Source organism: Cariama cristata, unplaced genomic scaffold, assembly GCF_000690535.1.
Source record: "Cariama cristata isolate BGI_N322 unplaced genomic scaffold, ASM69053v1 scaffold6575, whole genome shotgun sequence".
Classification (NCBI taxonomy): Eukaryota; Metazoa; Chordata; class Aves; order Cariamiformes; family Cariamidae; genus Cariama; species Cariama cristata.
In genome coordinates, this window is record NW_009619132.1 from 7,008 (window position 1) to 30,269 (window position 23,262).

At 40.4% G+C, this 23,262-nt stretch overlaps 2 protein-coding genes across 2 annotated transcripts; both read left to right on the forward strand.

Moving 5' to 3' along the window:
* Positions 1-383: 383 nt before the first annotated feature.
* IL12B (interleukin 12B) lies at positions 384-7,611 on the forward strand (the record flags this gene model as incomplete). Its single annotated transcript, XM_009701112.1, has 6 exons — positions 384-450; positions 2,386-2,667; positions 3,836-3,953; positions 4,976-5,169; positions 5,965-6,110; positions 7,453-7,611. Coding segments are annotated over 6 exons (933 nt in total), but the record flags the coding sequence as incomplete, so codon positions are not given.
* A 9,855-nt stretch (positions 7,612-17,466) lies between these two features.
* LOC104162399 (ovomucoid-like) lies at positions 17,467-22,134 on the forward strand. The gene is made up of 4 exons (XM_009701113.1): positions 17,467-17,530; positions 19,277-19,296; positions 21,436-21,563; positions 22,089-22,134. Exons 1-4 carry the CDS (start codon positions 17,467-17,469, stop codon positions 22,132-22,134), a joined length of 258 nt encoding a protein of 85 aa, XP_009699415.1.
* The last annotated feature ends 1,128 nt before the right edge of the window (positions 22,135-23,262 follow it).

A 23,262-nucleotide genomic window follows, 5' to 3' on the forward strand; every position in this document is an offset into this window, starting at 1 on the left:
CAATGCCTTGTTCATGCAACTAGCCTCACTGGCATCAGCAGGACTTCTCTTGCACGAGGAATGTTTAACTGAGGGATGTGGGAATGCTTCTGAGCTCCTGACCATATAAGACCTATGCACACAACAATTTCATCCAAGTTCCATGATTTCTTCTCTAAACTGGTTTGCAGTATGAATAACAAGCAGATCAAAATCTTCGCTTGAGCTCCAGTACAAACTTGATATTCAATTTTTATGTAGTCTAAGAGTTCTTAGAATGAGAGAATGTTTCTTAGTTCACTGGAACTGACTGTCTTATTATCCTGTCCAGCATCGAGCTCAATTTCAGTACATACTCAACAATCCTCAATGAAGATTAGTAATTTTTTTTTTTCAAAATACTATTTGCCTTACTTTCATTATTTTCATTTGTTGCCCTTCTGGAAGCGCAGTGGAAACTGAGGGAAAATGGTAAGCAGTCGTCACTTACTGAGAACTGCAGCTGACGGTAGGACACGAGGGTCTTTCAGAATTATACTTGTGTCCATAAGCACAGAATTTGTTAACTATAGTACCTTAGGCCAAGGTTCTTCCTATTTGTTTGTGAATAACTGACCAACTAATTGCTATTAATGGAAGAAATATTTAGAATTCCTAAAATGTTGTACAACAGCCACCCTGAATATTTGCATTAGAAACTGTCTTATTTCCTATTCCCTGGTTCTCTTGTTTCAAAAGTTTCAGTCATGCAGTCTGGAAGCAGAAACAGTATCTTGTGACTTAGGCACCAGCCCACAAACAAGCAAGTGAAGAATTAATTGTCGAAAAGAATATTTCACAGTGAAACCTAAAATCTAGAAATAGTTTATCCAACTTTTCTGGTAAGTAACTTAAATGTAAATACATTTGTAAAAATACAGGGTCAGAAACAAACAAGCAAATCTTTTTAATAACTTACCAGAAAATTGTGCTAAATTCAGATAATCAGATTTGCTGTTCTTATGCAGCCAGTATAGCTCCATAATCCAGGCTGTCTTTAATGTGATTATCCAAAAAGAAGAACCCTAATCAACATGAGAAAAGCATTCTCAATCTGCTTGTGGTTTATTTGTAAAAAGTAATTAAATTACTTTCCCCCTGTATCTTTACATTAAAAATTTATTTATCCTATGGGTTCCCTGGGCAATACCATGGTGGTGAAAACTGCGAATATATTTGTCAGTATTGAGAACTTTGTGTTTGAAGTCTGTAAGATTTACCTTGCCTGTGCTTCAAATATCCACAAGCAGTTTGGTAAGCTTCCAAGCTTCCTGGAGTTGCATATTTTCTGCCATTTTAGATTCAGCTTTTGACATGTATTTCTTACTGTATCTTCTTCATGGTAAAGTCTTAAAGCTCTCGTTCTGGTAGTGAAATGCTCTGGTGAAAAGCTCTTAGAGCTCACTGGAACTCTGATTTCCTGAGCTGAGTGCTTGCTGTGGTGTTGACACACTAAGAAACTATTTTTTGCCACTTCTTGCATGTAGAAGAGTCTCAGGAGGCACTGAACATGGTTGGGGAGCCTGTGACAGCAGTAGTATATCTGAGCAATGACAGTTAAATTTGAGAACTGCTGCCACACAGAAGTGTAGGCGAAGTTCTTCAGCCAACCACAGCAAAGAGCCGAGAAAAGAAAATGTTTCCTTAATAGAATCATTCAAAGTTGTTTTGTTATGTAGTGTGTCTTTAACTTGGTAGACCAGCAGGGCACTTCAGAGTTACTGGATGGCATTTAGAAGACCACACCTCCCTGTTGCAGTCTGCTTAGCTCTGCTGTAGCTCAGTGGTCCCCCGTCTCTTTTGTAATTGCTCCACTGGGACCAGGGTGATAGGAGTGCAGACTGTTCACTGCAGAAAATGGAAAACAGTATCAGCTACAGGCAAATACAAACCACCTACCCAGAGCTCCCCTCCTTCCCATTGCTCACTCACAGATCTTTGATGCTGAAGACAGCAAAGCATCGTAGCTTTGCACCATAGCAAAGCACCATAGTACGTAGAGGTTTTACATGCCATTCTGTAAGCAAAGGCCACAGGCCACTTGCAGGAGGAATACCTGGACTCAGTGTGTCCTGGCATCCTCACCTTTAAAATAAAGGTACCTGCCTGCTTCCCGTGGCTATGAACCACTGTAAGATTCTCAGGGAACATGGGGAAAAAAAATCACTTCCTCCATTAAAATGTCATCCCTATTGATCAGCAGGTTCTAGATAACACTGTAAATTTCTAAGTCGAACCTCTCTTGTAGTAAAGATTTCCAGGTCAGCAGTTTTCCTAGAGAGCAGAGCTGAAAAAAAAGGGCTCAGTTCAATCTTCACACTGTTCAGTATGAGTAGCTGCTAACATGTCTTTCTCTGCAATGTCCAGTGTACGTCATAGAATCAGAGTGGAATGATGAGACACCAGCTAAAAGAGTGGAGCTCACCTGTAACACATCTGATGAAGCACTGCCAGTTTACTGGAAAAAGGGCACTGAACTGAAAGGAACTGGAAAGACTCTGATTGCCGAAGTGAAAGAGTTCCCAGACGCTGGCAACTACACCTGTCTGACAGCTAATACCCATGAAATCGTCAGCTATGATTTCTTCCTCATAACTAAAATAGGCTTCAACGGGCAAATGATAAGGTCAATTCTGAAAAGCTTTACAGGTATGGTCGTAAGATGACATGATGTACCTTGCTCAGCTTTGTGCATTGGAACTTTGTGAGGACCAGAGAGAGCTCTCTGGAGAAATGCATGAGAAATATCCACTTTCAAGTGGGTCCTCTTCAAATGCTTTACTGACAGCAAAAGGCAAATGATTACTTTTCTGGGTCTGTATATGGTGCAGCTGATGAGCAGTATAGGAAATAGTTGCCATGGGATTAATTTTGGACTCTCTAGACCTATAGGATGGAGTGATGGTAGGAATACATGTAATGCAGGATAGCATCAATACCACACCACTGCTTTTCTGGTGGGGGAGCAATTGGCTTGCTTTGCCTCCATCTCACAGACCCAGCACTCAGGAGAGGGTTTGCAAAACCAGGGCTACATGATTTGACAGAACCAGGGACTGACCTAGATTTTATGTGCTGTCATTTGGGCTTCTCCATTCACGATTAACCCACTGGGACAAACCTGTGATGTTTTGCATTTTCTACATGAACCTCAGTCATCTATGTCTCATATTGCAGTCCCTCACTGTAGTGCTAGGAACTTAGGAATTTCCAAGGCTTTTTTCCATGGCTCCTGGACCCACATACCAGATGCAGTAGGCTGGTCTGCCAGCCACCTACATCCAGGGTACAATATACAGTTGTTGAGAGTCTGCAGCGCTGAGCAGCAGAAATGAAACACATGCCTATACTGAGGCCTGATTCACTTCTCACTCTGGGAACGTTCCCCGTCAAGTGCCCCAGCGTGTGAAGATGTGAGATTATCCACTGTGTGCACTCTCATGCGTGGGGTAGCAAATACAGATATTTGTCAACTGAATAGCTGCAATGTTTCTTCATGAAAGGAACACTGGATTTGTCTATATAAATCTCTTAGGGACAGCTATCTGCAACAGCTTGGGTATGCTCCAGCTCCTGTCAATAGCCACGCAGATGTGGTTAATGTGGTGCCATGTAAACCAGCCTTCAGCCACCAACTGTGGTTATATGGCTTTTAACTACAAGTGGCTGCCCAAGGGGCAGGATGAGAAGGTGTCTGCCTGTGTACCCACCACCTGCCAAAGCAGATGGGAGTCTATTGAGTTACTGCTTTCTCTCTGCTTTGACCATTTTGGCAAAAAGAGTAAATAAATCATGTTTTCTTTCTTTTTCCATCTAGACCCAGACAGGACATTTTTAAAATGTGAGGCAAAGAACTACTCTGGAATTTTCATATGTTCATGGATGACAGAAAATGAGAGTCCAAATGTGAAGTTCACAATCAGAAGTCTAAAAGGGTAAAAGCTTGTACTTTCCTTAACAACCTCATAGTAAGGCCAGAACAGCCCTTTGTGCTACTCTGTGTAGGAGATCCTGGATTTTAGGCTGAGGACATGTAGAAGGTGAGGAATCCCACTTTGAGAGTCTGAACATCTGCAAAAAGTTTTGAGCCATCACTGGGACTAACTTAACTAATAAGGGCATGGAAGTAGCTCAGAAATTAATGCAGACTTGAAAATGGAACAACCCCCACTGGACTGTTACCACTGCTACAGTACAGCCACAGAATAACTTAAGCAATAGCAAAAACAGTTCATGCAGGGGAGAGAGAGAGGAAGTTGAGCCAAAAGCAGAAACAATCATAGCACTGAGTCCTTTCGCAGCAGATCCAGCGGAATTAAGGGAGTGGGAGGCTGCGCCCACTGCAAAAGCCACATGTCCACTGACAAGTCTCTGTTGAGGAACACTGCAGAAACCTGCGAGGGAAATACGTGAGGGGAACCTTGTGGGGATTTCCTGCCTCCCACTACTCTTGGGGGTTTCTCCAAAACATGGAGTGCTTCAGCAAAGGTCACTTCAGTTTGTTGAAGAAGAAACAACTGCAAAATGTTTTATTTTGCTGAATGCAAAAATAGAACCAGATTCAGGGAGAACTTTATAGATGGCTTTTGTTATTTATTTCCCAATGGATATATTTTAACCTTCCCTTATTTCTTCCAGCAAGGTTTTGGAAAGGGCTAAGGAACAAAGTAAGGTACTAGAGCCTGTCATGGGACAGTGGTAATAAATGAGATATCTTGTTTTAGGTTTAAACACTAATTCCTTCTGCTAAGGCTGGGGGGCTTTTGTGATTTTACATTCATATGTAATGCAGCACTAAAAATGTAAGAACTCCCACTGAACTGTTTCTGCAGCTGTTGAAGTGCAGCCGTAAAATGATACATCAAAACATTACCTTACCAAGTGCATGTTATCATTGCGGCAACAAATTCTCAGAACCAACCAGTATTTCCAGCACTTTTCTCTGTTCTGTATTCAGCTCTCAAGAAGACGTAACCTGCAGCAGCCCTGTAGCTCACACTGATAAATCAGTGACTGAATACACAGTCCAGTGCCAGAAAGAAAACTACTGTCCGTTTGCTGAAGAGCATCAGCCAATTGAGATGTTCCTGGAGGTCATTGACGAGGTGGAATATGAGAACTACACTAGCAGCTTCTTCATCAGAGATATCAGTGAGTAGACCAGGAATCATGATTAATCCTTAGCTTTATTCTTGCAGCTGATCAAATGACGCTTGGGAATCCCTGCCCTATTCTACTGTAAATCTGTATCAAGCCCCCAGTTACAGGAACAGGGGAAAACAAATCATAGCAGCAGTCCAGAAGAGGATGAGGAAGTGAAGAAGCAACATATCCCTAGCTTGTGACCTCCAACCCTCTCACCCCGACATCTCCCAGCAGTTTCTGTAGCCTGCTTTACTAGATGGGCATGTTTTGGAAGGGGTATGTGGGAGAAGTCAGGGAATAATCAATAACCCAGCAGGCTCTTCTCTGAGAACTGCAGATTTGCTCAGGTAATGGTTAACACTATGTATGCTTCCCTCCTGATCTGTTCTTAGAGATGTGCGTCCAGGGCAGGTTAATAGAAACTGACAGGAAGTAAGAGGACTGGTTGTGACCATGATGCAACAGGGCGCAGGAAAATGAAGCAGCATTCTAAAGAAACAGATGTTTTACTAAATGCCCTAATGGTCAGCAGGTGTTGAAGGTATTCCTTTGTGTCCAACAGAGCCCTCTGCAACCCTCCAGGCAAAAAAAAAAGAAGCATCTTACCCAGAGAGACTCTGGGAATGAGCTTAATTTTCTGTAAGAAGTATACAGGGCAGTTCTTACACATCATGCCTACTCCTCTGTTAATCTCATGGAGGCTCCCAAAGCTGATTCCCATAAACCTATCAACAGTAGTACACCAACATCTGATATGATGCTGCTAATGCAAATTAATTCCTTCTATATTTTCTCTTGCAGTAAAACCTGACCCACCCCAATGTCAGTATGTGGCCACAAATGGAACAGTGAGCTGGACATATCCCAGAACATGGAGCACACCAAAGTCCTACTTCCCTTTGACTTTCAGGGTCAAAGTTGAACGTATAAAGAAACACAAAAGCCAGGTAGAAATACAACATTTGAAACACAATTTTCTTGCTTGAACAGGCAGTATAAATAATATAAGCTTAGTATGCAAGACTCATGGACTAAAATGAAAAAAAAAAAAAGGGTGCCGAGACCCAAATGAGACAAGATTCTGTCTTGGCAGAAAAAGACCTCCTTCCCAATTCTATGAGCAGTAAGATCCAAACAACACAGTCGAGGGTGTATGCAACCCTGATGTATCTGGGGAGATAAAATCATGCCCAGCATTGCATAGCTGTGCTAGCATGAGAAAAGTATTTACTAATTCATTATCAGGCTGTGTGGGTCCTAATGTGGGAAAATCCCAATTTCCAAATCAAGAAGTCTAGGATCTGCTGCACTGATTTCCTTGTACGTTGTTTGTACCTGGGTAGCTCAGGCTTTCTTTACAGGTGAATTGGCAAATAAGGAATCAATGACTCATTTGGTAGCATTTCTGTGGAGACAGCCGAAGACGACAGTCTTTGCCATTCATTTTCCAGTCATTAGTTAATTGTTAACTAAACATTGCTACTCTGTATTAGCTTTAAATCACAAAATGGTTTTGCTTCCTTTGCTATTGCTCATGGTTACGCTAAAGGGTACACGAGAGCCGTATGGCAATTTGCCTCAGTTGGCAAAGAAAGCAGCAGCAGAGCTGGAAAGAAATACACAAACCCGTTGACCACAGTGCAGATCCTTAACCGCAGTGCTGCTCTTCCTTGGTCCGGCAATCAGAAAAGTAAACAAACGTAATGATCATTGCAGTTTGTCAACTGATTAAAACAGAGACACTAGAGGATGTCTTTTTCTGGGTGAAAAAACCAAGGAAGCCTGTACCAGCAGATGGGGCCATTCCCCCAGTGCTGACTCCTTGGTTTCAGTAGCGGTGTCTTGCACCATCCCTCAGGTGGAGAAACTGGCAGGTCTACGGAGCGCTGCTTCTGTCAGCCACGGGTCCTCAGTGGAAATTTCAACGATACTGAAAAGCAGCAGCTTCTGTCTTTTAGGGTTCCCCCTCTGGGAGAAGAAGAAAAAAGAGAAAAACCCAGATAAACAAATAAACCCTTTGGTTTAATGACTGTTTCAGTTTGGGGTTTGGACCACTTTACAACACTAACTTCGGTAGAAAGTGGGCCTCTTAGTTTGTTTCTACTGAGGCTCAAGGTCTCACAAGTCCTCGTGACTTTGGTATCTCTGGGTGAAGAGAGGTACTTTTGAAACCACAGACTCCCTGCGGGTTTTTTGAGTTACATGTGCTTGTTGCAATCTGTTTGGCACTTTATTGTATGTTCTGCTTGACCTTTACAACCTGCTGATGGAGCTGTGCCCTCTTCATAGGTGTATGATGCTGATGAGCAGTCTATTCAGATTCCAACAACTGGGCCAAAAGACAAGATCTCTGTGCAGGCCAGGGATCGCTATTACAACTCATCCTGGAGTGAGTGGTCTTCACTTTGCAGGTAAGACTTAAAGAGCCTGCTACTGGAGGAGCAGGGCTGATTCCTTACCTAGGAGAGTAAGGAGTCTATGAATCTCTTCTGCTTCTGAAATACTCATTTATTTCACATTTCCTAATAGCTATTTTCATCTCCTGAACATCTTTTCATTAAATATCTGTAAGAGAATAAACATATAAATGTACTAGGCTGTCTAAACAATGATTCTCTTTAAAAAAAATAATTGAGGAAACAATTAGAATCCATTTAAATCAGAGAGGAAACAATGGATGTAGGTTCGTGGACATGGGTAGGGTTCTACCTGACTAGGCAATTATAAAATATTCTTTAAGAAATACAGGAGCATTTGGCCATTGCTACTGTAACGCATGCTGATTTTTATCCTTTCTGTTCATTGATAGGTTATGAATCAGTGTTGGGCATCCAAATACAGCAGACAATCCATATCTAGCCAAGTTTTACCTGTAAAATGAGAAAGGGAGTGAGAGAGAGAGAGAGAAGATATTTGCTATTAGAAAGAAAAGCTATTAGCAGCTTCTGCCAGTCCTATGAATGGCTGTTTTCTTATTCTGTGAATTGATTCCTGTTCTCTGACAGCTCTAAATTACTCTCAGCCTAGCTTTCCAGAGAAGAACATATTTTTAAATATGGAAATAGCCTCCTTCAGATCAACACCAAAAAGAACTATGCAGATTTTTTAATCTTCTTCCTCTCTTCTCTTTTGTAATTTTGAGGTGGGTTTTTTTTTCAGTTAGATGTAGATGCAAATCTCTCTGACCTCTGCTCTTTCCTGAGTCACACTGTTGAAAACTTGTAGCCCTATAGAAACACTTGAAAAGAGATCATGCTGTTCTGTGGATCCAGTCTTCATTGGTACAGGGGCATTTATAGATACCAATGGGAACTGAAGGAAATGTTCAAAAGGGCCGTAGCTGGACAGGTGCCTAATTCTCATCAGTTGAAGCTGAATCCCTAATCCCCATCAGACACGGGAACGTCTGAGCCTTGCATTGTATGGTCCTGAGTCCTTCAGAGAAATGGAGTGGTGGCATTTCACTAGATGGCTCAGACCAGCAAAGCTTTATTGACAAATGGACTAAAAATCTAGGTCCGAGGAAAACAAAAATAATTCTTATGTAAATTTTCTTTCTCTTATTTTACAGATAACCAGTAAGAGTTTCTAGGAGAATGCTCCTAAAGAAAGCAAAGAATGAACTAGCACAAGAACATAAGCATAATTAGAAGGAAAATCTGCATTTGAAATTATTAAGAAGCCATACCACATCTTTTTTGTGATAGATTACTATGGTCCTGATTTTGGCAGCTCTTTTAAATTCCCCAGATTTGAGTAACACCTTTAGCATACATCATGTTATATTAACATGTGTAGTATTTTGATACATTGCTGTCAGCTTTTATTGTAGGTTCTGCATATTGTTGTATTGCACTTATTTATTTATTTATTTATTTATTATTATTTATTTACTTGACATGACTTGCAATGCCAGATGATGGCAGTTGCTATTCAAACTGTTTCATGTGTTAATTTATTTGGAAAGTAACTTACTGAAAGAACTGGTTTAGTACTCCATTGTTTAACTGTTTAATTATTTGATTATTTAATTATTTATTTTTATTTATGTTGTTGAAACATGTATAGAAAGCCTTGGCTGCATGAGGCAGCTACGTGCCATGTATGAAGGCCATCCTCATCGTCCAGTTTGATGACAGATGTTTTAGTAAAAGAAGGAATTGCAAGTTCAGGGTCCTAGAAATGTTAGCTGCTGCATTTCGTCAGGTGTCTGTGCTCACATCAGGTGGATGCCCAGCTGGTGAACACTGCCAATGGTTGTTGCATGGGCGATCAACCACTCTGAAAGCCCTACACTTGCAGCTGAACCCAAGCTGCAGTGGAAGCAATGGGAGTGCTGGTGTGCAGGCAGCTTTCAGGTGCTGTGGTTGCCACCTCTCATGAACATGAAAGGAAATGGGAGCCAGTAGCTGAATATGCTGCCTCCTAACCAAAACTCCCTTTCTTCCATGCTTGTGATCATAAGAGGCGCTTTTATTCAGTGACCCTTGGGTCCCCAGTGCATCTCTTGCGGTGGAGCTTTCTGACAATAAAATCAATTCAGACCTGCTGTGCCGCAGGCAAAACCACAGGGCACAGTAGTCAGGAGTCTGCAACTGAAACCAAGGCAGCTTAAATGACTTAAAAGTTTAATTGCAGTGTATCTGATATGTCAGAGAGCAATTGGTAACTGGGTTTATATGTGGATGGTAAGCATCTAATGAAAGTTAGAGTTTTAGAATACAGATTTTTATAGTTCATTTTGAAAGTATTTCCCTACTAGTGCAACATGCACTAGGTGTCTTCACAGAACCTTAGGAAAAAAAACTGAAGTCCTGGTTCTGTACTGCTTACAGTGTAAGTCCCCAGGTCTGGAAAGAAGCTGAATCATGTGTCGAAGCCTGTACATTTTTGTCAAACCATCTAAGTCCTGACTTTCAGGACAGCAAAATACATTAAAATATCTTTGAGGATTTAGGCCTTTATCCCTGAAACAGAATCACTGAAGTTAAATAAAGACTTCCATGGTGACCATGCTTCCTTTTTTTTGCAGTCTTAGCAATGGGTGGCAATTTAAGATATTTAAACATTGAAATGTGGGAAATACCTGATATTTCAGAAAATTGTTGATAATCTAGCTACAAGTGCTGTTAGTATTTATTAATATTAAGTATATGCATCTTATTTCTGCTATAAATGCAATTTACTGCGCTTGTTTTACAAAGGAGCTAATAAAAAATACATCTGAAAACAAGAAAATTTGGGTTACTTGTGATCTTTAAGAAGAAGGGCTAATATCACTCTTCCCTTTCCTACCAGAATATTATACACTACTTCTGAGGCAGTGTCTGTAGGGAGAAGTAGTATTACTGATTAACACTACCAAATTCATAGCCTGTAAAACTGTCCAGGACAACACAGAAAAGTGATGCCTGTTAGACAGCAGTCTCTTCTAAACCTGCTTCTGCAGGCTAAGAAGTGATTGTTTCTTTTGCAGTCTAAGAGTACATTGACATTCAATGGCCTTTGTGGTCAGGAGGTTTGCAACTGAAACCAGGCTGACACGTATCTTGAGGTCTTTGAGGTTTCTCTCTAATACTTTTGGTACAGTGTTCAGAATTAGTAGCACCTTCCTGTTCTTCAGATACCTGGGTTGAAACCCTGGCACCATTGAAACCAATCATTGAAACCTCTCATTAACTTTGATCCAGCCTAGTTTTCACTCTCAGAAATACTCAGGCTCAATTCACAAGTGTCCTGACAAAGACTTTACTGATCTACTACCTTTAGAGGAATTTGCCTTTCTGTGCCATGATCCCGTAAGGTGAGTTAAGCCTCCCTACAGGAAGTTTTTCTGGCATAGATCATGAGGTAATGAGGAGCCGGTAGTGAAGAAAGTCATTGTCTAAGATTCTTCAGAAAAATAACGAAGCACAGCTTGAAACTAGCCCTGTTTTCTGCAGAAATCAAGTTAATTGTGAGATGGCTGCTCTCTAAGACATAAAGTTGGCTTCAATCCTTGATTATCCATTTCCTGGGCCTCATATGGATCCAAGTGCCTCTGACTATCTGCTCTAGAAATTGTCAGACAGCCTCCCATCTCTGAGGAACTCTCTAGCTTGTATAAAAAGTTGCTCATATCACAGCACAAATATTCACTATGATGGCTCCATACACTGGAGATCATTTCCTAACATGCTCCATCCAGTCAAGAAAATAATAATTGATATGTCAGTTAATCCTTGTACTTCTCTTTCTTAATTCCTCTCCTTAGAATCATAGAATCATTATAGTTGGAAGAGACCTCAAAGATCATCAAGTCCAACTGTGTACCTGATGCCACCATGCCCACTAAACCCACTAAACCATGTCTCGAAGCACCACGTCTAAACGTTTTTGAACACCTCCAGGGATGGTGAATCCACCACCTCCCTGGGGAGCCCGTTCCAATGCCTAAATCCTTGTTGCATTGCAAATAATCTGGAAACCTTCTTGTAAACGTCACAATGCATAAACTCAATCAGGCTGCACAAGGTACAAAATTGCCCCCCCAAAACTAGATTGCAAAATCAAAGCTTCTGAAATAAAATGATAGAACGAAATTTATTCCTGAGGCCCCGATGGTATGAGAGTCTTTAATCATATAGACACATAATAGGTCTTCTACTGGGCCCATGTGGTACTCAGTGACCCACCGTTCTCTGGGAAGGGGCAGATCCTCCAGCCTTCTACTGCTACTCATCATGCAACAAGTGGCTTTAGGTTTGCCTGCCGCACCTCCCTAAAGCTGCACTGAACAGAGACTGACTAATTCCCTCCTCATCTTAAACAATGCTTTACAAATAGTTGGTGTATTTAATGAGGCACTAATAGATTGCAGTAGCAGCTTGCTGTCCTCTAAGTGCTTCAGCCATTAGAGACGGGTAAGCAGGCACTTGCTAACAGCAAAAGGAAAAAAAAAAAAGGCTTATGTCTAATTAGGGTTCTGTGAAAGAACACAGACTTCAGGTCAAATGCTTCATATCCACTACTCCTTCCATGTTGCCCTTCACCCTATCCCTCTTCTTCATAAGTTGTAGCTTCTCTTTTATAAAAGTTATAACATTTTTAATAGAGGCAAAACCAATGTATGTCCTCTAACCTTGTTCTCAGACATAAAAATCCTGAAAAGAAACCTTTCCTCAAATATGTCAGTTTGACTGACTTCAGTGTGACAGAACTTCGAAGTGCTAAACACCTGGAAATTACATCTTAAAATACAAAATAGAAGGCAATTTAAAATAAGTCCTATTCAATGCTCACTGTCCAGTTCATTCAGTACTAAGTGTTAAGATGTTAATGCCTGTTTTGCATATATCTCTGAAGAATCAAGTCATTCAGAAACATCAATGGCATGACACTAAGTAACTCAAAGGATTCACAAGGTAGTTGCACAATAGTAGATATCACAGCCCTATGATTTATCTTAAAGGCAGCAGAAGATGCAAAGAAAAAGAATAAAGGTCAGCTACAGCCTTTGCAGAGAGCTGTGGTGTTGGGGTTTTTTTACTTTCTGAAATAATATGAAATGTTCAGCTGGGATCTGTCCCAGCTTGATACTTGCAATTTTAAAGACAGGCTCTTTTGATCTTTCTTAAGGTGTGGAACATGGGAAACTCACCTTCCTTCAGGCAAATACCAAATGTTTTGGCACAGCTTGATTCCTTAAGTAATACATCACTTGGTTCTCAAATCTTGCATTAAGCAAGACTTTAAAAGTCTGATGCATTAATTGCACATGGGCGGACAACCCTAACCACCCACACATACCAAAACTGAAGGAGCTTGTGTACTGGGTTGCATATAAACATGCACTGGAGTCACTAAGAGGTCTGAATTCCTGCTCGTGACCATATCAATATCTATCTTGGCTTGTACATTCTTCCCAGATATACATGGTATGTGAGAATAGGGCTTTTAGCTAGTCCATTTTAGCTATGCCATTTTTTCAGCACTGTTGATGTCCTCAATGTGAGGCACTCCATCATATGAATGCATATCAATGCTTTCTGGAACACAGCCAGATAACATCCTCTCGTGCAGAATAAAGCAGGCACTTAACTAACGATGTGCTGCAGCAGCATATTTGGCATCACGTTTGTGCTCCACTCGGCGCTCCAAAAATAAACGCAATGTATCAATAACTGTGACAAATGTTCTCACACTCAGAAAAATATGAACTAATATTTTATCAGATGTAACAGGCCCATTAAAGTGAATAAACATTTGTTCACCAAGTAATTGATTTTTCTTCCTCAAAATAACAACCTGGAGAGGAAAGAAGTTGGGAAAAGATGAGGTACAATGATAAAAGTAGAAAAATATCATAGGCACACAATTAACATACACATATTCAAACAGTACCTCCCAGCTCAATAGTAACAAGTATGAGTTTGCTGTTGAGGCTAAAATTTCACTCACAATTTTTCAATTCAAGTAGAGTATTTGCCATAAATTTCAGAATTAGTTTTAGGTATGGTAATGAGGACTTATGCAACTCTGGGAAGCAGCTATTACTAAACAGATCTGAATGCTTGGTTTTCAACAAACATTTTTTTCAAGTAGCTAAAATCAATCCAACATGCTACTCTGTTGTCCGTGTCTGCTTTGTCAAATCTAGAAGTGTTAACTCACAAGGACAGATATAACATGCCACGAAGTCCCTAAGGAGCTGACTGCCAGCAACAGTTGACATTCACCTACAAGAATCACAGAATCAGTCCAGGTTGGAATGGACGACCGTAGGTCACCTGGTCCCCCACATCCCCACCCCACCACCAGACCATGGACGGTTTAGAACAGATCCATTTTTTAATATCTCCAATGATCCCTCTGGGCAACCTGTTCCAATGTTTGACTACTCGCATTGTGAAATGTGTTTTCCTCACATCTAATTAGAATTTCTCTTGCTGCAATTTGCACTATTCTCTCTCTTCCTTTCACTCTGCACCTCCAAGAAGAGGTTGGCTCTTGTCTTCTGTACGCCCCTACAAACTAGCTGAAGACAACAATGAGACTTTGCCTTCTTTCTTCAAACTGAACAAACCACTTCTCAATGGCATGCACTTCATTCCTCTACACACCCTGACGTTCCTTTGCTGGATTTGATCCAGTATTTCAGTGTCTTTCTTGTGCTGGGGAGCCCAGAACTGTACACAGAACTCCAGGCACAGCCTCGTAAGTGCTGAACAGGGAGGAAACAATGATTTTTTTTTTAACTTGATAATTACATTCTTACTAATACAGCCCAGTACGCATTGTTCACCATGGGGGCAAACCATTGACTCATGTTCAACTTGTCCAAGAGAAGAGCTGCTCTATTCTCCTCCCAATCTGCCACTGAATGTTCTTGAAGATGGCACTCTGACCTAGATGAACCTTTGGCCTACCTGAGGATGACAGGTCTCAGGTTGTCAGACCAGCTCCGTATGAAGACTACCAGGGCAAACAACAAGCCTCTGCAAGTTTGGACAGGAAGACGCCTCAGATGAAGCATTTTTTCACTCAAACAGTGACTTATCTTCTCCAGCTGGCTAATGTGAATTCTGCTCATTCTTAAAGCTAGGCCTATAAATACAGAGATACTTCGGTATCCTTTTAAACTGGAGTTGCAATAAATGCTTTGTGGCATTACTTTTTACTGACTCTCATTTTGAGATTTTGCATATGAGTATTACCTCACCGCAGAAAGTGAAACAGACTGTTGCTTTCTGTATATGGCATTTTTCTTCTCAAACCTTCAAGACAGCTTTGATATTTGAAGATGCAAACATCTCCAGAACTTGGGCTGACCCCCTGCTGTGCCCTGCTTGTAGTGCGCTGCTATTTGCGCACCCTACAGTATGTCTCATACAGTTCTCATCAGAACTGTATCCCTCCTATCCGAGTGGTCTGGGCGCACCTACAAAGCTTAAGGTCCACTGCCTAGAAAATTAATCTTAATTTGTTTCAAAAGCCCTAATCAAAGCACCTAAACATTACCAGAAAGAAAACATTCACACCATGGCTTTCCTGCTATGAGGCATAGAATAAGCATCAGGAATCCTTTCAATAGCAAGGTAATTTTCAAATGCTAAGAAAAATCTGATCCAAAATCTGCCTCCCTCATTAGCTGCCTCCCACCTCCGAAAGCCCTCTCTTCCTTTCTACAGAAGTCCTCAGAAAATCTTCCTACATCAACTCAGTAGACTGCAAACAGATATTTATATTCTTCTGCTAGAGGGATGGGATGGATACTGAGGTTGCATTAAGCAGTACACTCTGTAGCACCATATTAGGCAAGAGAGTGTAACCAAAGTGGCAGATTTCCTCATACCAGTGTCAAGGAACCTGCGTGTTCTGTCAAGCTGCAGTTTTACAGTTTCAAGATATCCTCAAAAGTCTTGTTTGCTCAAAACCATTCAGACTAGGAGTACCTTCTGGGTTGTTTTGGGTTTGCTCTTGTTGCCTAATGTTGGTAATTGTCCATCAACCAATGAACATGTCCTGAATATTCTCCAGGAGTTTATACATGCACTATGCCAGGCTCTTCAGAAAAGTTTTGGGCTTTCCAGAACAAAAATTTCACTGACATCCCAAAGCAGCAGAATCCAGACCAACCCCAATTTAAATCACAGCCTGTCTTTTGTGATCTCCACATCACAGGAACACACACAGATGTCCAAGTTAAGAACAATGACAAACTGAAAATCAAATCATTGAAGTATGGGCATGTGAAAAAAAATAATCTACAGGCCTCTAGCTCAAACCAGATCTTTACCTATCCCGGAACTGGAATTTGATGGCATCTATTTTTTTTTGTCCCATTAAGTGATGAGAAATTAATTGTTTATTCATTACCGACAATCTTTAAAAACAAGATGATCATATCCCTCTTGGGATGAGTTAGTGGGGCCCAAGGCCTATTTGACCTAATACAACCTTTTCTATAAGAACTTTCAGTCCTCTGAGAGACATGTGCGTTAGTGGGGCCCAAAGTCTACTTGGCCTATTACAAGCTCTTCTGTAAGAACTTTCAGTCCCTCCGTCTTAGTGAAATCAGCATGTACGACCCTAAATCCTGCACGGGGGAAAAAGCCCCAGGCTACCTTGCAATGTAGGGAAGATGATCACTGAAATACTGTGAATTGTAATGGTGTGCAGGGATCTTTCATATTGAGACAATTTGCACATCTACATTGCAAATCGCTGAAGTGAAGGCAATTTGGAAGGATGGGTTCAAACAAAACTTATAGGCTCAAAACTCCACATTACTTTGAACTTTATGAAAATCAGATCTGAGTTTCCCACTGTGGCTCTACTGGTCTGTATTATAAAAGCCAGAAAATTATGCCTATTGATTAAGTCACTAACACACTGGTATTTTGAATTTGTTTAAAGAATCCCACATGATATGATACCTATTGTGCTGGAAATAGCCACAAAGGAGAAGATAGGCAGGCAGAGGAATCTTCTCCATATGTCCATGACAGCAAACTAGGCAGTAACTCGGCAGGGTGCACAATGGCTGTGAACTCATCACTTCTCTTTGCTAGGCAGTGCAACGCAGTTTCTTTGCTCCATCACAAAGCATCATTTCTGATCTCTAAACTGGTGGAACTTTAAAGTCAGAAGAACACTGAAAGATGGGAGGATCTTCTGGGCTGTGTGTGACAGTGAGGGGATTCATGTGAAACACAGACTTTTCCCAGCAGCAACTAGTACCATAGAGCAGTCTGAAAGGGCTCAGCGCATGGCCGTACTAACCAGCATCACCTCTAACCGCAGCTAGTGACAAGGGTCTCCAAAATTTCAAGAGAATAGGAATTAAGCATTTCAGGTCTACTGGTATGAATCTTTTGGAACACACTCAGTAAGAACTATTTTTTTCCCCTGGAAATTATGTTTAGCTCTAAGGGTCAACATGGTGATAACAGAATAGCAATAAGTAACCACCTTGCTGAGTCACTCCTTGAGCACGCTAATGGAGATGGAACAGTTAATTAGGCAAGGAGATTAGCCAAAGTACAATACATCTTCTTTATCAACACAATCCATGCTGTGACACTCATCTTTGCCCTCTACTTATGACCTTCATGTTGTACAGAAGACATTCTTATTGACACTACCCATGGGCAACACCTTCTTCTAATTACCTTCTCTACAAGGGGGATTTCATCACCAGGGTTCCTGCTCTTTGTGTGTGTGTATATATATATCTGCTCACACATACACGAATACACATTCAAGCTAAGCGTACTGGAATACTTAAGAGCACAGATTGGCTGTGAAACGGGTCAAGAAACCATGTGTGCCATGAAAATAACAGGCGTCTTTGTGCTCCTTACCCTGGCAGTTCTCTGTTTAGCAAGTGAGTAACCTTTTTTGCTTCTTGATATATTATAGTTCAAACTCTGCAAGCTTCTCAGTCTGCTGGGATAGTAACCAACGGTTGCTGGACTTAGGTGTCAGAAAGCAAGTGACATTTTATGCTTGTGCACTGTTTAGCAAGCAATATTGCACCAGCTTTACAGTTGCCAATTTGAGTTGATGAAACCTGTTCCTTGATGGTGGTGTGAATCAGAGCTGCATTCTGCATTGTAACTAAAAAGTGAACTGCGAAGCCTCAGAATTAAAGCAGGGGTTTAACTACTTAGTTTTTTCTTCCATCTGAGCAGGGAGTTTGCGGCTGATGAGGTCCTTCTGCCAAACTGACCAAGTAGGAGACAGTTGACTATGCACAGGCCACATAATATGGCTGTGAATAACCTCTTTATGATGTTAATTTGCCAGGCTGGAGACACCTGTGAGGCACAGGTTGCTTTAGTGAGCTGGGAGGAATTTCTTGAGCCTTCATTTGATAATTTTTTAAACAAAAACTTGCAATGAAAAAAAGAAAGATATAGAAAAATAAGTACATTTAGAATAACTGACAGAGGAGAGTCCAAATCTTCTCTGCTAGCAGTATAGCAGTTCAATAGCATTATGAATATTAAAGAAGCAAAACAATGAAAACATTAAAACAAAACCAAAGCTATGAAACAAAATAATCTTCTTCCATTTTGAATAGCTCTGTAAAGTTTGCTTTGAAAATTATCTCAAAATCAAAATTCTTATGAAAAATGTCAATTTCAATGAAACGGTGTTCTTTTGATGGAAACTGTTCTTTCAAACAGTGTTTCATTAACTGCAGAAAAATAAATAAATATTGCTTTCATAAGAATTCCAGCAAATCCCTTCCTTGAACTTTCTAGTTTATCTTCTCTGCATTAAAACTTTATGGATCAATATTTTCTAAGCCATATCTTTTTTGCATTCACTCCCAAATTCCAGGACAGGAGAAGAACAAAATACATTCCTGAAGAAAGTAACAAATGTGTCACCATAATGGAGACATGCCAATGTTACTTGATTACTTTCTGAGAGGCGTAATTATCATTGTTTTGAAGGAGCTTTTTGAAGCCCCACCTGAGAACTGGGCTCCATTATATTAGATGCCGTGCGTATACAAAATAGGAGCCAATCATTCTGCCAAATAGTTTAGAATCCATACTGACTGGCAAGGGAACACGCTTTTTAAAGTGCTACTATGATCCGAATTGCATTATCATTATTATATACATTTAGCATTATATTTTAATGAAGATGTTATCCTCATTACTGACAGAAAATCAAAGTATAAAAAGACCATGTGATTTGCTTACAGCCACATACGATTTTTTTTTTATATAAACCTGGGAATTAAAACCCAGTTATGCTCAATAACTATTTCATCCTAAACAGTCTGGCCATTGAACATAATATTGACTCCTGGGTCTTCAATCTTTTTCTGGTGAAAAGGGCAATAATAGCCTTCATTCCTTCCCACAACAAAGGCTGTTCTAGTTGCTGACACAGATTTCTAAGGTAAACAATAAATAAGGTCCACTTGTTTAATAGGTTCTGACACCTGTATCTTATTAAACACTGAAAAACTATGCCAGTATTTACTTTCAAGGAGGTAAGAGGCTTGGTGTTGCTGGAAGGGCTGGTACTAACGAAATCATCCCAGTTGCAAACTGAATGTTCATCAACAGTGGTTTTTATTTTATCTTTTGTGATTCTGTTTGTATTGCAGATGCTGACAGAGAGAATGAGGTGAGTAATTTTCTCCTTTATTTCTAGATAAAAATATATAGTTTGTAACAAAGTGAGGTCAGAAAAAACATGTTAAATGTTAATTAAATACTGCCATTTGAGTATTTGTATTGAGATTTCAGAGAGAAATCCCTGAGATCGAGATATGTGGTTCCCAAACAGTTGCCCTGACAAATTCCAGCTGTTTTCACCTGTAATGTGGCAAGGCCAAATTTTAAGTCAGAGAAATCAAGATTTTTTTAGTATTTATCTGGTGATGACACTATAAGGCTTTCTTAGTGAATTTCAGATCCCAAATCATGTACCTAGAGATTTTAATTTCTCTCTGACTATGCTGGAGTGTCCATCCTGGGGTCAACCTCTGAAAGAAATGAGGCACCAAGCAATAAAAGTCCTTACTCAGATGAGCAGAGCCAAGCCCTTTTGGATTCCAGTGGATAGCAGCAGGGAGTGGAAATTCACACACACACAGAGCTGGTCCCATACTAGCACAATATATACAGCCTCTGATGCCTAAAACTACATGAAGACATACATACTTTTCTGGGAAGAGCCAGTTCCACTCCCCACACCAACCTAAGTGTCTTCCCCATTTTACCAGCTGCTACACATACATATATGGGGCAAATTCACCTAGTTTCTAGCTTTTTTATTAGCTGGCCCTTGCCTCTCACAAGTTGGTGGTTGACCAATTTTAAAATGATAAGTGACAAGGTACAGCGATTCCTTCCCATGGTACTGCCTCTGCTGGGTTATGTTGTAGAAACCTGTTAGCTATGTCAGGTCTCTGACCTGGTTTTGCAAGGGAGGCTAGGCGTGCTGCCTCCTGCTTGCCAGTCTGTGAGCAGCCAGGGCTTTAGCGGAGAGGGAAAGGGCCAAATGAAGGAAAAACCTAGGTAAACTAACATCCCATATGCTTTTTTTTTTTTTTTTAAATGGGAGACTGGATTTAAACCCATAATACCCAAAAGAGTGATTGGCTTTTTGCCAGTGGTGACCTCTCAGTCTGTGCTGAGCCATGGCACAGGGGCTGGGCTGCTGACGGGGCTGACCACGCACAGCTCTGCACTTCACCCACCTGCAGACCCTGGGCAATGACCAGCATAAAACCAATCATATAATCTGTAATAAATTCCAGGGTTTGGCTGAAGTAATACTCCTGCCCTTCAGTAAGAGTCGGAATGAAGGGAAAAAAATCAGGTCATGACAAGAGAACAGCAAGGCTGGGTTCTGTTTTAAATATGTACATTTATAATACCTATGTTATCTAGATCTTCAGAAAGGAAAATCTCCAGTCATAGCATCCCTCCAAAGACTAATATACTTCAAATTGTCACTAGACTAGCAGCAAAAAGAGTCCAACCAATTTTAGTTACAACGGCACTTATAAGGACAGGTGATTTCCTAGGCAAGCAAACCCTGGGCTTTTGAGGATGACAAACAGCACATTAAATAGAATATGTGCACTGCACAAGGAACTCCTTGCTTGTCAAATACCAGGAATGACATTCACTTGACAGGAGAAGACTGAGCTCCAAAACCAGGACAAGAGCACTTTCAGTCATTTATTAGTTTGTACTCCCATTTTCACAGATAAGCTTGTAATGAATACCGTACCACTATCAGGTGAGGGGTTTTCAACAATTTCTTTTCATGCTAATTCTTAAATAGGACTTTACTTAATTCTGCCTGGGCAGATCCTTTCAGCAGTGTAAAAAGCATCAAGAGCTGATACTTGTGCAATAAAGAGACAGAAATCCTTCACATCCTTGAGAACTAATCTCACCTGAATTTACTGACAATTGCAATCAGGTAGAAAAATATATTGACTCAATGTTTCTGTAGATGGAAAAAGGGCAATATTTTTTTCCAGTGACTGTATTCTTAGTCAGATAGACAGCGAAGTCCCTAAAGGTGCTCAGTACCTGACACAAGTAGCATCACACACGTCTCTGTCAGAAGGAACATTTCTTTTTTGAGGCTTAGGCTCAGTTAATATAGATGGTGGATCCCCATTGACTGTGCTGCTCTAGAGCAGCTGACAACTTTGTCCAAAAATTTCATATATTCATTATTTCTGTAGGTGACTGGAGAACGTGAGAAAGATGGATTCAAAGAAAAATGATACTGTATTTTCAGGTAGACTGCAATGAATACAAGAGTTTAGAGAGAGGAAGACCTATTTACTGCGAAAGACTCTATCAACCATTTTGCGGCTCTGATGGAAAAACATATAACAACAAATGTTCTTTCTGCAAAGCAGTCCTGTAAGTGCAATACCATGTAATTACTCCTGAATAAGCCATAAGCAGAGATTAGCTGAGTTATCTGGTATTTCCATTCCACCTAAGCACTATCATTTTTTTCAGGGTCGCTACTCCTCTGCTTCTTTGCTTAATATTTAGACACCAGTTTCTTCTCCCACCAATAAGGTCTAATTGATTTAAAAAATCAATGACATTCATGTAAGCAACTTCCTATTCTAGCAGAAACTACAGAAGTTAGACAGTAAAGAGAAGAGTCCAATGAGCAACGCAGGGCTAACAAGGCACCTGGACCCAAATCAGGTCATATAAGAATTCAAAAGTGGTACTGGAAATACCTTGCTTTTTATGGATAAAATATGTAATTTTTAAAAGACAGTTATTCACGGATCATGCCTTCTTGTCTGCTACAAATGTTTATAGTGTCTTCTCTGTTAGCAACTTGTTAGCTGAGGACTTCAGAGAGATTTTAGTGCATAATGGTAAGCTTACTGTCTGCAATGTCCATGTCCTTCCTTTCTTTTACAGGAGAAGTAGAGGTGCCTTGCATATGAAGCAAGCAGGAGCATGCTGAATGAATTCTGCATGACAGAGAAGAGTGCTGAAAACAGCTTTATACTGCCTTATCACAATCTCTTCATTTAATTTCATTCATCCTGCCTGTTCTAATGATGGCGAACAAAGCACAGAGTAGGCTTTTCAGCTGTGCTCTGTCATTTGCTGCTTCTCTCTGCTACAGCGTGTTGGGGTTGACACTTCTGTCCTCCCTGCAAATCACTTCCTTGGGATTCTCAGGAGCATTCTTGTTTCTGCAGCAAGCTGGTTTTCACACGAGCCCTTCATTAGATATTTGTCTCCACGGTTAAAGTTCGAATCTTCTGACAACGTCACCTGATATTAGTGGACACAACTCAGTGCAGGCATTGCCTCTGTTTTCTTTGCTGGTGAAGTGTTTTCTTTCATTTACCCAGAAACTTTTGCAGATACTTTTTTTGCAAAGGCTTCAGCTTTCCTAGGTAGTGCTTTGACTCTTCCAGTTTTGTAGCTAAATTTTAAATGCTCATTTTTCTTCTAACTTTGTACAATTCTGATTCATATATGTTGTTTATCCACTTAGTCTGCATGTTTATTAAAATAAACATTGACTCCTACTTTTTTTTTGTCCATGGTGACTTTTCTAGAGAATAAGTTTATTGCATCCATTATTCAAAAATGAGATATTTCTCAAGTTACAGAAAATAATCATAGAGCAGGAGCTAGGGCCAAAGCCTGGAAGACAAAAGTTGCTGTCCACTAGATGGCCTGATGTTACTGGAATTCACCCTACTATCTGGCTCTTTTTTTTCCCTCAAATGAAACAAATTGAAGCTTATATAGTCTTACAGTTTACCATAGCAGTGTCTCTGCTAAATCCTGCCATTTAAATGTGATCATTAACGATTCTGTTCACTTCTGATAAACCAGCAGCTTTCAGACCTGAAGAAATTTCTGTTCTGCTCTTACATCCTTATTATCTTCCTTATTAAGCTAGTTTATGTCTTTTACACTTGAGTAGTCAGTCAAGGGAATACATTTTCCCAGAATCAAAACTTATGAATGACTGACTTTACTGAGCTTGCACACGAAGAAAATTCTGGAACTGAAATGTGGGTATCACTTCTGATCCTTTCTGTTGGGTACTCTAGTTGGGCTGGAGTAAGAC

What these genes read in the sequence shown, in the direction of transcription:
- LOC104162399 (XM_009701113.1), top strand. Translation starts at nt 17,467, where the DNA reads ATGTGTGCCATGAAAATAACAGGCGTCTTTGTGCTCCTTACCCTGGCA. An exon ending in GGCAGTTCTCTGTTTAGCAA is followed by an intron (nt 17,531 to 19,276) that starts GTGAGTAACCTT and finishes TTTGTATTGCAG; the next exon opens with ATGCTGACAGAGAGAATGAG. An exon ending in ATGCTGACAGAGAGAATGAG is followed by an intron (nt 19,297 to 21,435) that starts GTGAGTAATTTT and finishes CTGTATTTTCAG; the next exon opens with GTAGACTGCAATGAATACAA.